Genomic DNA, 13,551 nt, shown 5'->3' with positions numbered 1-13,551 from the left:
CAAAAATTAGTCAAAAAAAAAAATAATTTAACCGAAATACAGACATTTTTTGGTTCAAAAAATAACTTTGACTTCCAGTCAAAGTTTTCGATCAAAACATATCTCATAATGCAACGCGCTTGTTTGGCTACTCTGTATGCATAATCATAAAACTTCCTCGCGATCTGTGTGAGAACACCTTCTCAACCGTGACGAATTGTAAACAATCCTAATTAGCATCATGCATAATGCATACTCATGGTTTGAAATCTTTGTTTACTTTCGCTCGTGACGATTTTCCAGACGAAATGTAATAAAATTAATTTACCTGTTAATTACGTAAACTTGTTGTTTTTGGCTCGAATTTTCGACTTAAAGTGAATAACTTTAATATTACTTTGATATGGTCAATTTAAATTTAGAATATTTTTTTTTTCATTTTTTGTGTTTCAAGGGACAATACATCTTTAAATAAACTATGAAAAATAAACGGTTTGGTAAAAAATGTTATCAGATGACTAAATATAGGTAATACGTTTCTAGTATTTTTTATTCAACTTCAGAGTTTTATTTTCATGCTATACCAAACATTATCCACCATATATCCACCATCTGTTTTCACCTTCTAGGGAGTCACCAGACATGTTATTACATTAGGTTACAAAATTATGTAATACAATAAGTAAACAAATGTATAATTATTTAATGAAGTAAAAAGGTTGGAAACCAACATTTCTAATAAAATGGCAATCATACTTTAATACTAACATTGATGAAAATTTACCTGGGAAAAGTAAATTAATTAGAGAAATCAAACTCAAACGAATGTAATATACGTTAAGTTATTACATAGGATAATTCCAACGAGAAATAAGTTATGTATATGGAAAAGTGTAAACACATGTTCACATTGGGAAGATTGATGAAGATTTTTATCAGTAGTAAAATATAATGAATTTGAAAAGTTCTATTTTATTACATTGAAGACAAGCAAACAATTTCGACATTTGTTTCAAGATTGAAGCAGGTTTCTGTTAATTTTTTCAAACTTAACTTAACATAAATTATTTAAAATTGCATAAAACGGCAGTCTGTTCATGGTTCATCCATGGTAAATTTGTGTAACAACGTTGAGTTTACTTGTCAAGCCTTCAATTTAAGTTATCATCAAACGGCAATTGTATTTCAGATTCTTCGTCTTCATTCTTATCATCTCTAGTTTGCAATTCGTGTGAGTATCCACTGGACTTGGTCCTCTTTGTCTTTCTGTACAGAATAATAGGTTTACAGCAGAAACAACTCATAAGAACTATTTATTATATTATTATATATTATTATTATTATTACACAGAAGTGAAAATATTGAAATTAAGTATGCACTGTGTTAGAATCTGTTTCGAGATAATTTATTTAAGAAATGTTATCAAAGCTAGTGGTATCAGCAGACTCAAATAAAAGCAAAGCTAGAAACCAAACGATCTACTGCAGTGGCATTGCACTTTGGCATAATCACTCACCACTGTATGTGCACAAATTTCATGAGCCCATTCATGTGTATGGGCCGATGAGACTTTGGCCAAACTCATGTATAGACATACGTATAATTTTCACAACACATATACGAATACGTTTGAATCTATATATATATTTTTTTTCATTTGGGCAAAATCATTAGAGGGCTAATGTAATCTGAATTTTCTTGTATAATTTATGTTTAAATTCTGCTGGTAAAATGTGATCTGTGTCGCGTTTAACAATTTACGAATACATCTTAAACGTGTGAAATGCATTCCACACGTCGAAACGCAATAAAAAAAACGGCGTCACCTACGGTATTTACGTCACGCTACACATAAAATGTGACGTATTGTAGTACGCGAGTTTTATCTTAAACTGCTTAATTATTGCTTACTTTGGTGGGATAATTCACCATACTTCACCCGGTTAAATAACTAAGCCTGAGCTAAACATACCAACAATAATGATGCTATTACTGTATAATCATAGATGAAATATATTTTATAAATTTTATTTTATATATTTTTCTAAATTTAGGTTTGTTTTTAAATAATAATAAAAATAATTGAACACCAACATTCCAGTTGGTGTATTGTAGGCACGTCGGTACTTCTATTATTTTTACCCATTCCAATGTATTTCTGAATTCTGAATGATTGCTTTCAACATTCAATTGCTTCGATCATGGCAAAACAGTAGAACCTCTATTGAGGGGACACTTTCGGGACCAACCAAGTTTTCGCAAGACTAAAATACTAAAAATCGATCTGAACTTAAGAAATTGAGAGGAATTTTTACTAATGAAACTGTCAAGGCAGAAAAGGTATAATAATTCTTTAAAAAAGTATAATTACATTAATATTTTTGTATTAAAATGATTTAAATTATTATTTTTTGTTTAGTCTTTTTGTTGTTTTTTGTGATGGAAACAAAATTGTCCTCTTAATAAAACATTTAAATATATTTAATATATTGTCCCCCTAAAAAAATACCTTTTTTTTTCAATTTTTTTTTAATATGCCATTTCAATGTCACATAATAGTTATTCACTTTGACCAAAAACTGGATCGAAAAATAAATTATTTACCGGAAGAAATGTAATTTAAAGCAAAACATACTTAAATTGTCTACAGACCATGGTTTTAGGTTAACATTTCTTTTGTCTTTTAATAAGTGAAATAATTAATTGTTTTTGTTGTTTTTTTTATAGAAATGAAAAACTTTATTAAAACTGCAAAATTGCCTATTTAAAGTTAAAAATCTTCATTTTTCATGTTTTTGGGGGACAATACATCTTTAAATTAGCTTCCATTATTATTATTTATTTATCATTCGTCCGTCCGTTTGCATTTATTTAATTTATTAACAATTTTGTTTTTAAATTTAATTTTGTTGTTTATAAGTTGGCTTGTTTAATATTTTAGACCTACTTACTTTCCGAAATGTTCCCCTTCTTCAATTGTTTCTGGAAGGCTAATGCCTTTTGTTTCTGGTAGTAACAACCCCAGGAGACCTGCTGTAACTGAGAGAGAGCTAAACAACACTAATGGTAGAGGTTTCCATATTTCCGATATCACAAGTGCCATGGGCGAAATTATGCTTCCCATTCGCCCTGCCATTGAAGCTAGGCCCATCGCAGTGGTTCTATGTAATACAATATAAACAGTGTACATTTTTCCTGCTTACACTACTTTGTAAGCAAAATGATAGATGTGAAAAAATAAAGATGATGAATTGTTTTCTAAGGTATTTTCAGTTTAAATCAGATTGGTTAAAAAATACATTACAGTAACAATAACACTATAATGTAATAACTTACATGCATGCATTGTTCACATTGTGTCACGAGGTGTACACTTAAAACAGCACTTAGACAATCTGTTGTTATGCACATTTAAAGCAAATAAAAGTGATAATAGCAATGGTAATGGTAATGAAAATGATAATAAGACTGACATAAAAATCAGTAAAACCAATACCTTAGAGGAGTTGGAAACAATTCGGCTGAGTAAACATAAACAATACTGAAGGCAGCAGTGAATGAAAATTTACCACCCATAGCAACCATAACACGATACATTCCAGGTTCTATAACAAAGAATAAATTAAAACATCAAATAAAGCTGCGTCACTCTGACGAATAAACAATATTGATTCTATCAAGTCAGTCGTTGTGCGTTTCTTTAGTCAATTACAGTATCTAGGCAAATTATCATATGCACATTTCGTCAATAGTTCTACTGAGATTTATAGAATATCCCAATGGTTAGGGACATAATGTAACATAATTTATTTTGCTGTAGGTGCTCTCTAAGACCCATCTGAACAACTCAAAAATGGGAAGACAAATTGTTAATTTGCATATAACTAAAATTTCCGTTTTCTCTAAATTTTACCCAAATATCAGTATTAAAGCATCTGATTTTGACAAATATTTGTTCAACCAAAGTCATTAAAACATATTTTTTGCAAGAAAATATCACTGGAAATGTTTAAACCTACTATTAAAAATTACAAATGACAAACATACTTCAAAATGGCCGCCACTTTTCTCAAAGGGAAAAGTTTGAGAAAGATGTATAGTTCTTAAACCTGATTTATTAGAAGAAAAAAAACCTGCATTTCAGTGAAACCTTATAGTCAGACCATTTAGGTATACCAAAAGATTATGATAATTGAATTGATTCGTTGGCACTATAAATAAGCAAAAAAAACAGCTCCTTCTTTGATTTCAGAGGCATACTTCCAACCATGATCTTCATTTTCCAACTAAGTTAACCTATCACACTTGCTGATCGCAGTAAAAGGTTAAGTCTTTTGTAGTAGATGAAAGAACCTTCAGTTTGGCATGAGGCAACAATGAACAAATACAACATGAGACAGATAAAATAATAATAAAATCATCACTTCTTTGTACAATACACTCATCTTGCCTCACCTCTTCTATTGCAACACTGTCTGGGCAGCAACAGATTCAAAGCATCAAACTCTTTGTCCATGGCTCAGTACTGAAACAACTAAACTTGACAGACTATTCAAACTCCAAAAGAAGGCAGTCCGTATTATGTACCCAATCAAATTATCTTTCACATACTAAACCGCTTTTCCATGATCTAAACACCCTAAATATCTTTGACATAAACAAATTACAGACAGCCCTTTTCATGTATCGACTTTCCAATAACACACTTCCTAATACCTTAAAATGATTTTTTTTAAAAAAATAACGAGCTTTACAAATATAATACCCGAAATTCAAACAAATACGTCATCACATTTAAATCAAAATACAAAAAAATAGCTAATATCAAAATACAAATCAACTTAATATTTCACCCAAAATTTTGACCTATTTGAAACACCTCTTTTACCCTTATTTATTTGTTTGTTTGTCTTGTCTTCGTCCATACTTTGTCTCTTGCGTAGTGTATGTACCGTCTGTAACACCTGTTTGTCTCTGTCTATGAACATTGATCCAAATTTGTTTTTATAACTTTTTTCCTGGTGGAACCTGTCTTAAAGCTCTTTGAGCTTATTTAAGATTCTCCAGATACAAGGCATTAACTATTAATTTGATTCATATTTTGTCAACATACTTTGAATTTTGCTATGTGTAAATAAAATGAATGAATGAATGAATGAATAAGAAACAGATCCACACCATCAAGCAGCTATGCCAAGGTCAGCAATACAGTACTGGTTCAGTTGATTGTTGGCGAATACTCACATCAGTTTACACAAAGGCTGTCTCTTTTCCCCTAAATTCTTTAATATCTTCTTCGAACGCAATACTGCATGAATAAAGCTCTTGCAAAACACCAGGGTACATTCAGTATCGGAGGAAATGTCAGTTCCTTTAGCATCGATTGGATTAGATGACAGTGAAGAGGAACTTGCCCTGACGTTGAACCTAGACAGTAACACACTCAAGGTGTGGCATAGAATAAACAAAGGTCATGACAAATCGCGAAAGGCCAATCTCAAAGTCTTGAGACAGTGAATATCTTGGTTCAACCATCAAAGGAGAGTGCTCAAGAACAGAAAGAAGGAATTTTAAGAGCGCCACAACCAACAATGCAGTCGCAAATCTACAAATTATTTGGAGATAAAAAAAAATTAGGTGACTCTACTCGAGTCTTGGACATTACAGCCGAACTACAATAACCTGGCATCACATACCGCATGTCACCAATGCTGCTGTGTACCCTTAAATTGCATATTTCAATAGATTTCCATATTTCATCCTAATTAGCTCCGCCAGAATGACGAGAGGTTATGTTGTCGATCGCGCGTGTTTATTTCTATAGTAGTTAGTTAGAAGGGTTAATCACACGTTTTTGCCAGATCTTTACCAAATTGAAACCACAGATAGATATGTGGTCGTGAACAACGCTCAATTACATTTTGGTTGCAAACCGAACCAGGATCGTAATTCAGAACCACGTTTTTATATTATTTATGCCGTACGCCAAAAACAAGACGGATCTTTACCACAATTAAACCACTATACAGATATTATAATGTGATCACGGAAGACAATCTGGACAACTTTTTATTATATTTAATTATTTTAAGCCATACGTCAAAACTACAAGACGGATCTTTATCACGATTCTTTTTTTACTCCTAAGGTTGCAACTCTCTGAGTGACCTTCTAGTTTCCAAGGTGTGATTTGTGGAATTCCATCTCTTTATCATATACGTGCTTGATACTTGCTGGCTTGATGTTAATGTTATAGAGACTAAAATGAAGTATCTCTACCTAGAGTAGTAATTAAACCTGTTTATTTTGAACAATTAGAGGGGAAATAACTCTCTACAACTAGCGGTTGGCGTTCTATGGATACCCTATTTTTAACCCTTAATTTGCATATTTCAGCTGAGCCAATTTACATATATGTTCCAAAGGTATGACCGAGGTGTGATTTGTGAAAATCCATAGAGACTAAAATGAAGTTTCTACCTATAGTAGTTATGGAAATATATAAATCCTGTGAAAATTACCTCTTTGAAAATAAGGTCAGAGGTTATTTCCTGTCATTTTTTTGAAAAAAATATTCCATAAGAAGGAATATATATATAATATGTTCTGAACAATTTAGTAAAAAATTAACTCTCTACAATTAGCGGCTGGCGTTCTATGGGTACCCTATATTTTTACCCTTAATTTGCATATTTCAGCTAATTTGCATATGTTTTTAATGTGTGACCGAGGTGTGATTTGTAGAATGTCATCTCCACACATATGTGTTCAATTTGTTTCAAAGAAGCTTTGTTTGCAATTTGTCTGACTTTAAATGCTAGATTGCCTGACTATACATAATATATAGAAAATACTGTAGATAACCTAATTTCTTCAACTCCTTTTTTTCTCCATTTTTTATATGTTGTTCTGATAGGTCTTTAGAGACATTTACCACAAAAAAATTATGGTCTAATTTTGTCTAGGTATACCCATTTGTTTAATCGCAGGCAAACGCGACTCTACAGCTCACTATCGGTCGGTTGGTCGGTAAACAAATTTGCTACATTGACCGGAATAAATCGAGTTTGAACAATATCAATGGTTTAATGGTTAGGACCTTTGCATATATCAAGCAGAAGGTTCCGGCTTCGAATCTCGGTTGGGGCTTTTTCTCATTCTCACAGATTTCCTCATCTTTATCGTTTTAATTAATTAAATTTCAGTATATCACCGGGCGGTTTAGAATTCATGTTATGTGCCTGATATATATCTATTTCAAAATACTAGGTGGAATAATAATAATAATAGTTCATTCTTATATAGCGCATATAAGCAAGCTCTCAATGCGCTGAACATTATTACCCCAGTCATTTCCTGATCAAACCTATGTAAACATACTCCCATATTATGCAGCTAGTAATCTGCGCAAAGTTGTGTCTTGATCTAACCGGGTTCCCAATTATACACCTGGGTTGAGAGAGGCAAACGTAAGTAAAGTATCTTGCCTAAGGATACAAGCAATGCGGCGAGAGTTGGATTCGAACCTCGGTCTAACGATCAGTAGTCGAACTTCCAACACACAGCGCCACACTGAAACTCACCAATAAAAACCGTAATCAAGCAACATGCCCCTCCAGACAATATTACAATAGCCAACATCGGACGCCTTCCAAAGCGATCTATGGAAAAAATACTAAAGATACGAGCAGGAATCTCAACCAGGCCAGACAGCATGAATGCAATGTAAGGGTCAATCCCTAGACCATCAGTGCTCAAGGAAAGACCGTAAAACACCATTACCACCACAAACCTGTAAATAAATAAACAATGTAATCAAGTTTAATTACAAAGGAAAAGTAAGATTTCGTTCATACAATTGTATATAAATATTTGTTTTTTTTCGGGTTTATTAGGCTCTCTGTAGAGCGATACTCTATTGTCAAGAATTTCATTATTTTCTAATTTTTTGTGTCTCGCAGATCTCTGAAACGACGAAAGCAGTTATGTTTTAACTTGACCAGCAGATGCACGCATATGCAAAGATTGTATAGCGCCGATACGCGGCGCAAGATAGGTAACTGTTGCCAAGCTCCTATCTTATAATACTACGCGCCCTATAGATCAATGGACGCCATTCGGGCGGACAAAATACCACATGTTATAGAGGGGTGTCTAGAAAACTCAAGATATATCTGAGTTTTCTAGATCTAGAAAACTCAGATATATCTTGAGCCTACATTTTAACGGTAACGTGCACTGTATTTTCTTTATGATTTAAGCCGTAGGCCGCTTCTAAACGTACACAGTAATCAGAGTTCTGAGTTTTCTAGATCTAGAAAACTCAGATATATCTAAGATCTGAGTTTTCTAGATCTGAGTTTTCTAGACACCCATCTATAACCAATGTATTTTGTCCGCCCGAATGGCGTCCATTGATTTATAGTTTTATAAGATAGGAGCTTGGCAACAGTTATTTGCCTTGCGCCGCGTAGCGACGCTATACAAACTTATAAATATATCTGAGATCTGGTTAATCAAAAACCAAAATGAATAACTGTGGCTCACCAAAATGGAAATTGAAAAATTTAGGCCTAATTAAATGATCTGGTTTGAAGATACGATATTTTAAAAATCTATTTTGACAAACCAAAATTAGTTACTGACCTGACTGACAGTTTCAGTGCTTTACTTTCTTCAGAGTGATGACCATATTGCTAAGCAAAACGCTCACCAATAACGCTTAATAAGATGGTCGTCACTCTGAAGAAAGTGCTCGTGAAATGAGCATTGAAACTGTCAGTCAGGTCAGTAACTAATTTTGGTTTGTCAAACTTGATTTTTAAAATAAATTTTAATTTAAATACATTAAAAAAACTTAAAAAGTCGATCCATCAATCAAATGTGCAGATTTTATCAATGGTGATCTACAAAATGACACTGTAATGTGAGCTGTAACCTTTTTTTGTTTGTAGCCAACCAGATACAAGAATCACTACAGCATCAAATAGTAGTAAGACGTCAATAAATAGAAAATCAGGTAAAATTAAAACAATCAATTAGTGCTTTCTGTTTGCTAATCTACTAAATCTATTGAAAGCAAAGATTGTATAGCGGCGCAAGATAGATAACTGTTGCCAAGCTCCTATCTTATAACACTACGGATATATGAACATAGGTTATAGAGCCTTCTGTTTTGATTTAAAATGTAAATGGTTTAAATTTTGCGGTCCGCCTCGAAGTATCTGTGGTTAACCACCTTGAGGTTTGCTTCATGGAAAAGGGAAGAAATTATGTAAACAAAGTAAAATAAAAGATTCTTTCAGATACTAACACACATTCCGATTAAGTATGTGTGTTTACATTGACATGCTTGGTTAGACAACTTCGTTCTTTGACCAAAACATCGTATGATATTGCCTTGACAACGACTTATTCCGGTTCAAATTTGTCCACCGGAATGGCTTCCATGGATTACAAACGTCTCACGCAATTAATTTATCTATACAATCTTTGGTATTACGTAGTTGTGCACCTGACTTTGGTTTAATGAAAATATGATCGCGTAGCGTAACTACGCGCGATTTTCTGAAATTCTTAAATTGAATAAATTTAAAGCTAATAGCTCTTTTAAATAAAACTTGACACACGTATGCTTCATGTCAAGGGTCATCTTCCTGTATCAACATTTTGAAGATGGGTATTTTATCAGGTACGCGCGCTTTTGAAAGTTTAAAATGCTCAAAATCAATTTCTAATCATTAGAAATTTCAGGACATTTTAAGCATTTCACAATTTAAAAAAATGTTCGCGTTGCGCGCGCCCTTTGCGCACACAGTATGTACGCAAATTAGAACGACCGTTTTTGCACTTGATTTTTGTTCTTAAAGCTCTGTCTACACTATCCAACTTTATGTGAAAAAAAAGTGATGTGCCCATATATGGACACGATGATGTCATCACATATTTGGACATATCACTACCATATTTGGGCACATAATACGCCGTCTAAAACGTACGTCTTTCTTCTTCGAAACGGCTCACTGTGTTGCGGAAGTTAGTTTCACAATATGTTTACACTAAATAATGTATTCATTATACCAATTAGGATGGTATGTATTCGAATAAACGCCTCCCCAATAAAACCATAATATAAATGATATAATTAAGCACCCATTTGTAGTAGAATTCATGGGACTGTTACCTTACCAAGCATTTGTTATTCTTTTTTTAACACTTTTCATTGATTTTATTTGATTATAAATGTTACCATATTATTAAAATAAAAAAAGTAAGCGTATCCCTCGAATAAGCACCTCCCTCAAATGAACTCCGCCTCCCCACCTCCATAAGGGCCCTACCAAAACAACAAACACTATACTTTAACATTTTATTAATCATCTAAGACACTGTGAAACAGAGTAGGTTTAGTTTTACGAATACCAAGCATTTCAATAATGGTAACCGACAGAAAACGTCCAAACCAGAACGTCTTTTCGTCATTCGGGTAAGAACTTAAAACTGGAGGATAAGTTTGGCCATGTGTACTTTAAATAACCTAGGAATCTTTCGGAAGATTAGGGGTGTACTAGTCTATCTTATCCCCCTCACCACCCTCTTGTTGTGGACAGACGAATAAGAGTCGCTTAGTGGCAACTGTGCGAAATGAATTGTCTTTGTGTGTCATTTACACATGTCTACAATTCAACACAGTTAGACTGCAAAAGACACGTTGTTTATCAAAATTTATATTTCACATTCGTTCGTTAATAAATTATGGATCGATTTTACATCCGATTCGTTTACAATGTCAATTCACGATAACAGGACTGTTGTCTCTAGGCGCACGATACTGTAAGTGAATCGGGTGAATGACTACTAACCAGTTATACATTACATTGATTGTCTTTTTACGTAAGTTAGGAGTGCGAAATAAATCCAACGCTGTATATTTTCGCTCTTTTTTCATCTGGAAAATAAAAAGTTTTTGTTTTTAAGATAAAGCAAAAACCTGATACAGTACAGTGCAATACATCCGTTCATGACAAGAATTAATGTGAGCCGCATATGTAGGCCTACATAGAATACTGAAGATCGGTAACTATTCCTGAGGTTTTGGGGGTTACAGTAGTGCAGTAGCATTGTTTGTTGCTTATCTTTAAAATAGGCCTACACAAAGTGTATTAAACTACTTTCACATTTTTCCCGTTTTACGGAACGGAAGACGCCTACGACGACGCCGACGATGTAGCTTTAGTGTTAGATGTGTACCTGTATCTTATCACCAAACGGATGCTCTGCAATTGTAATTTTACTAGCACGTGCGAATTTGTGTACAATTTTCTCAGCCTTTGTGACCTCACCTTGTGAGAGCAACCACCTTGCAGACTCTGGTAGGAAACTAAAATATGAAGAAAAAAAGTATTATATTAATTATTTTCGAAACACCATAGGGCCTACCTTAAAATAAAACACAGCATAAAAAAATCATTTTTCTTCAAATAAGTTAATATGTCAGAATTGCAGTAAATGTTTTTATTAAAACAAAAAATGCATATATTTTTGGCAAATAATGTGTCAAGCAAAAACTAAATTTGACATGTACTTTCTAGAAGACTGTTTACATTTTAACGTTTTAAATTCTATTCTACTTTTTGTATTAGTATTTATCTATCCATATAGTATGGTAATTAAAACAGATTACAGTTACTGTAGGACAAAACAAAATGTTTCATCGACATTTATAAGAAGAATATTAATCTAAAAAACTGACGGCATATATAGAGCTGCTACTCCAGTTGGCACAGAGAGAACTATCTGTAACTTTCTCCAGTCACGGACAAGATAGCCAAACAAGGCTAGTACCATGATTCCCAAACTCCAGTATATAGGCATCACGTTTCCAGCAACATTTCTCCATTTTAAACCAACCAATTCGGTTGCTATAATATAAGATTTAAAGCAAAATTATTCAAGATCAAAATTAAATGTAAGAAAGTGATTTTATATTAATAATTACGCCATATAAGGCCCTGAATACAGTAGAACATTATTCTACCGCACATAATATTCTATAAAATGTTTAAAAAAAGCTAACCAGGCCATAGTAAGCCCTTTTCAATATTGTTAAAACGTAAAATAGTTCATTTCATTGCCCAAATAATATTTTCATAATATTTGTTTTATGTTAGCAAGTTATATGTATTTATTTTACTGTACAATGAACTGATATATGTATATGTACAGTAATGTGCCATATAAGGATACATAAATGAAATTAAAAATGAATATTCCTTTATATTTGTTAAGTAATACCAGAAACTGAATATGAAATTATGATATATCTCAATCCTAATTCTCCATCACAATTAAAGTAAATGAGATACACAGTTAAGCAGTCTAGTTGATTTATTTTCTAAATCTTTAAAGAATAAAAAACAGAAAATAGGCTATATAACACAATATCACGGTAGAGTATAACGTACCCATCACAAAAGATACTAGATATATTCCTATGGTTGCCGTGGCAATGATAAATCGTAGAATACAGTATGCGGTAAAAGATTGGATAAATGATAACGCTAAACCAAATGAAGACTGCATCACAGCACAGATGATTAATGTAGGTTTACGACCAATCCTATAAATAATGAATTGAATTGGTTGGATTAATATGTTTAACAAAAGTGCCATTGTATTAATAGAAATAATCGTATAATACATTTGGCAAGTGAAATTAAAGAAAATAACTACTTTTGTTCTAATGACATACCAGAAAATATTTCTTTTGATCTCCAAGCAGTTACCGAAAACTAAGCTCATTGTCAGTAAATAAGGCAACTGGTAGTGCCATATGATTCCATCAAAATTACTAAAAAAAGGGAAACACGCCAGTGTTTCCTTTATTATTTAAGGCTGGTGATCGGAGAAATCCAAAGAATTACGGCCCGATTTCTGTGTTAAATGTTATCTCTAAAATAGACGAAAGAGCTGTATTTGACCAAATACATCATTATCTTATTTAATATAAATAATCTTTTAAACAGCAATCAGTCAGGATTCAAAAGAAATTACTCCACATCTAGGCCTATAGGAAACAAATATTACTAAATGGTTTAATGAAATTGATAAAGGTAATCTAATTGGCCTGCGTATGCTTGACTGTAAATAGCTTTTGATAATGTAGATCATCATTATATTCTTCAACAAATTAAAAATGTAAAATTTAAGTAAATATTGTATTAAGTTGTTTAAGAGTTACCTACTGTAAGTGATCGAACTCAGACTACTTGTATACATGGTATCAAATCTGATCCATTATTGGACCACTTGCTTTCATGATATATATTAATGACCTGCCAAATTGTATTTCTCACTGTAGTGTAAATGTGTTGATGATACTGCAATCTATTATTCCTCAAATTCACTTGATGATATAACTGTATGTTTAATAGTGATTTATCAAAACATAAACAATTGGCTTGAGAGCAACAAACTTAGTATTAATGTTAAAAAGTCCGAATTTATGTAAATTGGATAGGTTATAATGTTAACATTAATGGTATTGAATTATCTAGGGTAGACAATTGTAA

At 32.7% G+C, this 13,551-nt stretch overlaps 2 protein-coding genes across 3 annotated transcripts in view; one reads left to right on the top strand and one right to left on the bottom strand.

The window, feature by feature from the left end:
* Positions 1-13,551, top strand: part of LOC144848956 (uncharacterized) — a 114,525-nt gene that overhangs the window by 86,200 nt on the left and 14,774 nt on the right. The window lies entirely within an intron of this gene.
* Positions 658-11,830, bottom strand: LOC144848638 (organic cation transporter protein-like). 2 transcript variants are annotated; one of them, XM_078705460.1, is made up of 7 exons: positions 11,733-11,830; positions 11,231-11,360; positions 10,843-10,928; positions 7,564-7,772; positions 3,477-3,585; positions 2,932-3,141; positions 658-1,245 (listed from the first exon to the last, which is right to left on the bottom strand). In XM_078705460.1, the coding sequence occupies exons 1-7, from the start codon at positions 11,825-11,827 to the stop codon at positions 1,131-1,133; spliced, it is 954 nt and encodes a 317-aa protein (XP_078561586.1). In that variant the 5' UTR covers positions 11,828-11,830; the 3' UTR covers positions 658-1,130. The 2 variants fall into 2 exon arrangements, with proteins under 2 accessions (XP_078561586.1, XP_078561588.1); XM_078705462.1 differs by lacking the exon at positions 2,932-3,141.

Source organism: Antedon bifida, chromosome 7 (genome assembly GCF_963402885.1).
Source record: "Antedon bifida chromosome 7, ecAntBifi1.1, whole genome shotgun sequence".
Taxonomy (NCBI): domain Eukaryota; kingdom Metazoa; phylum Echinodermata; class Crinoidea; order Comatulida; family Antedonidae; genus Antedon; species Antedon bifida.
This window is presented reverse-complemented; position numbering and strand designations above follow the sequence as displayed.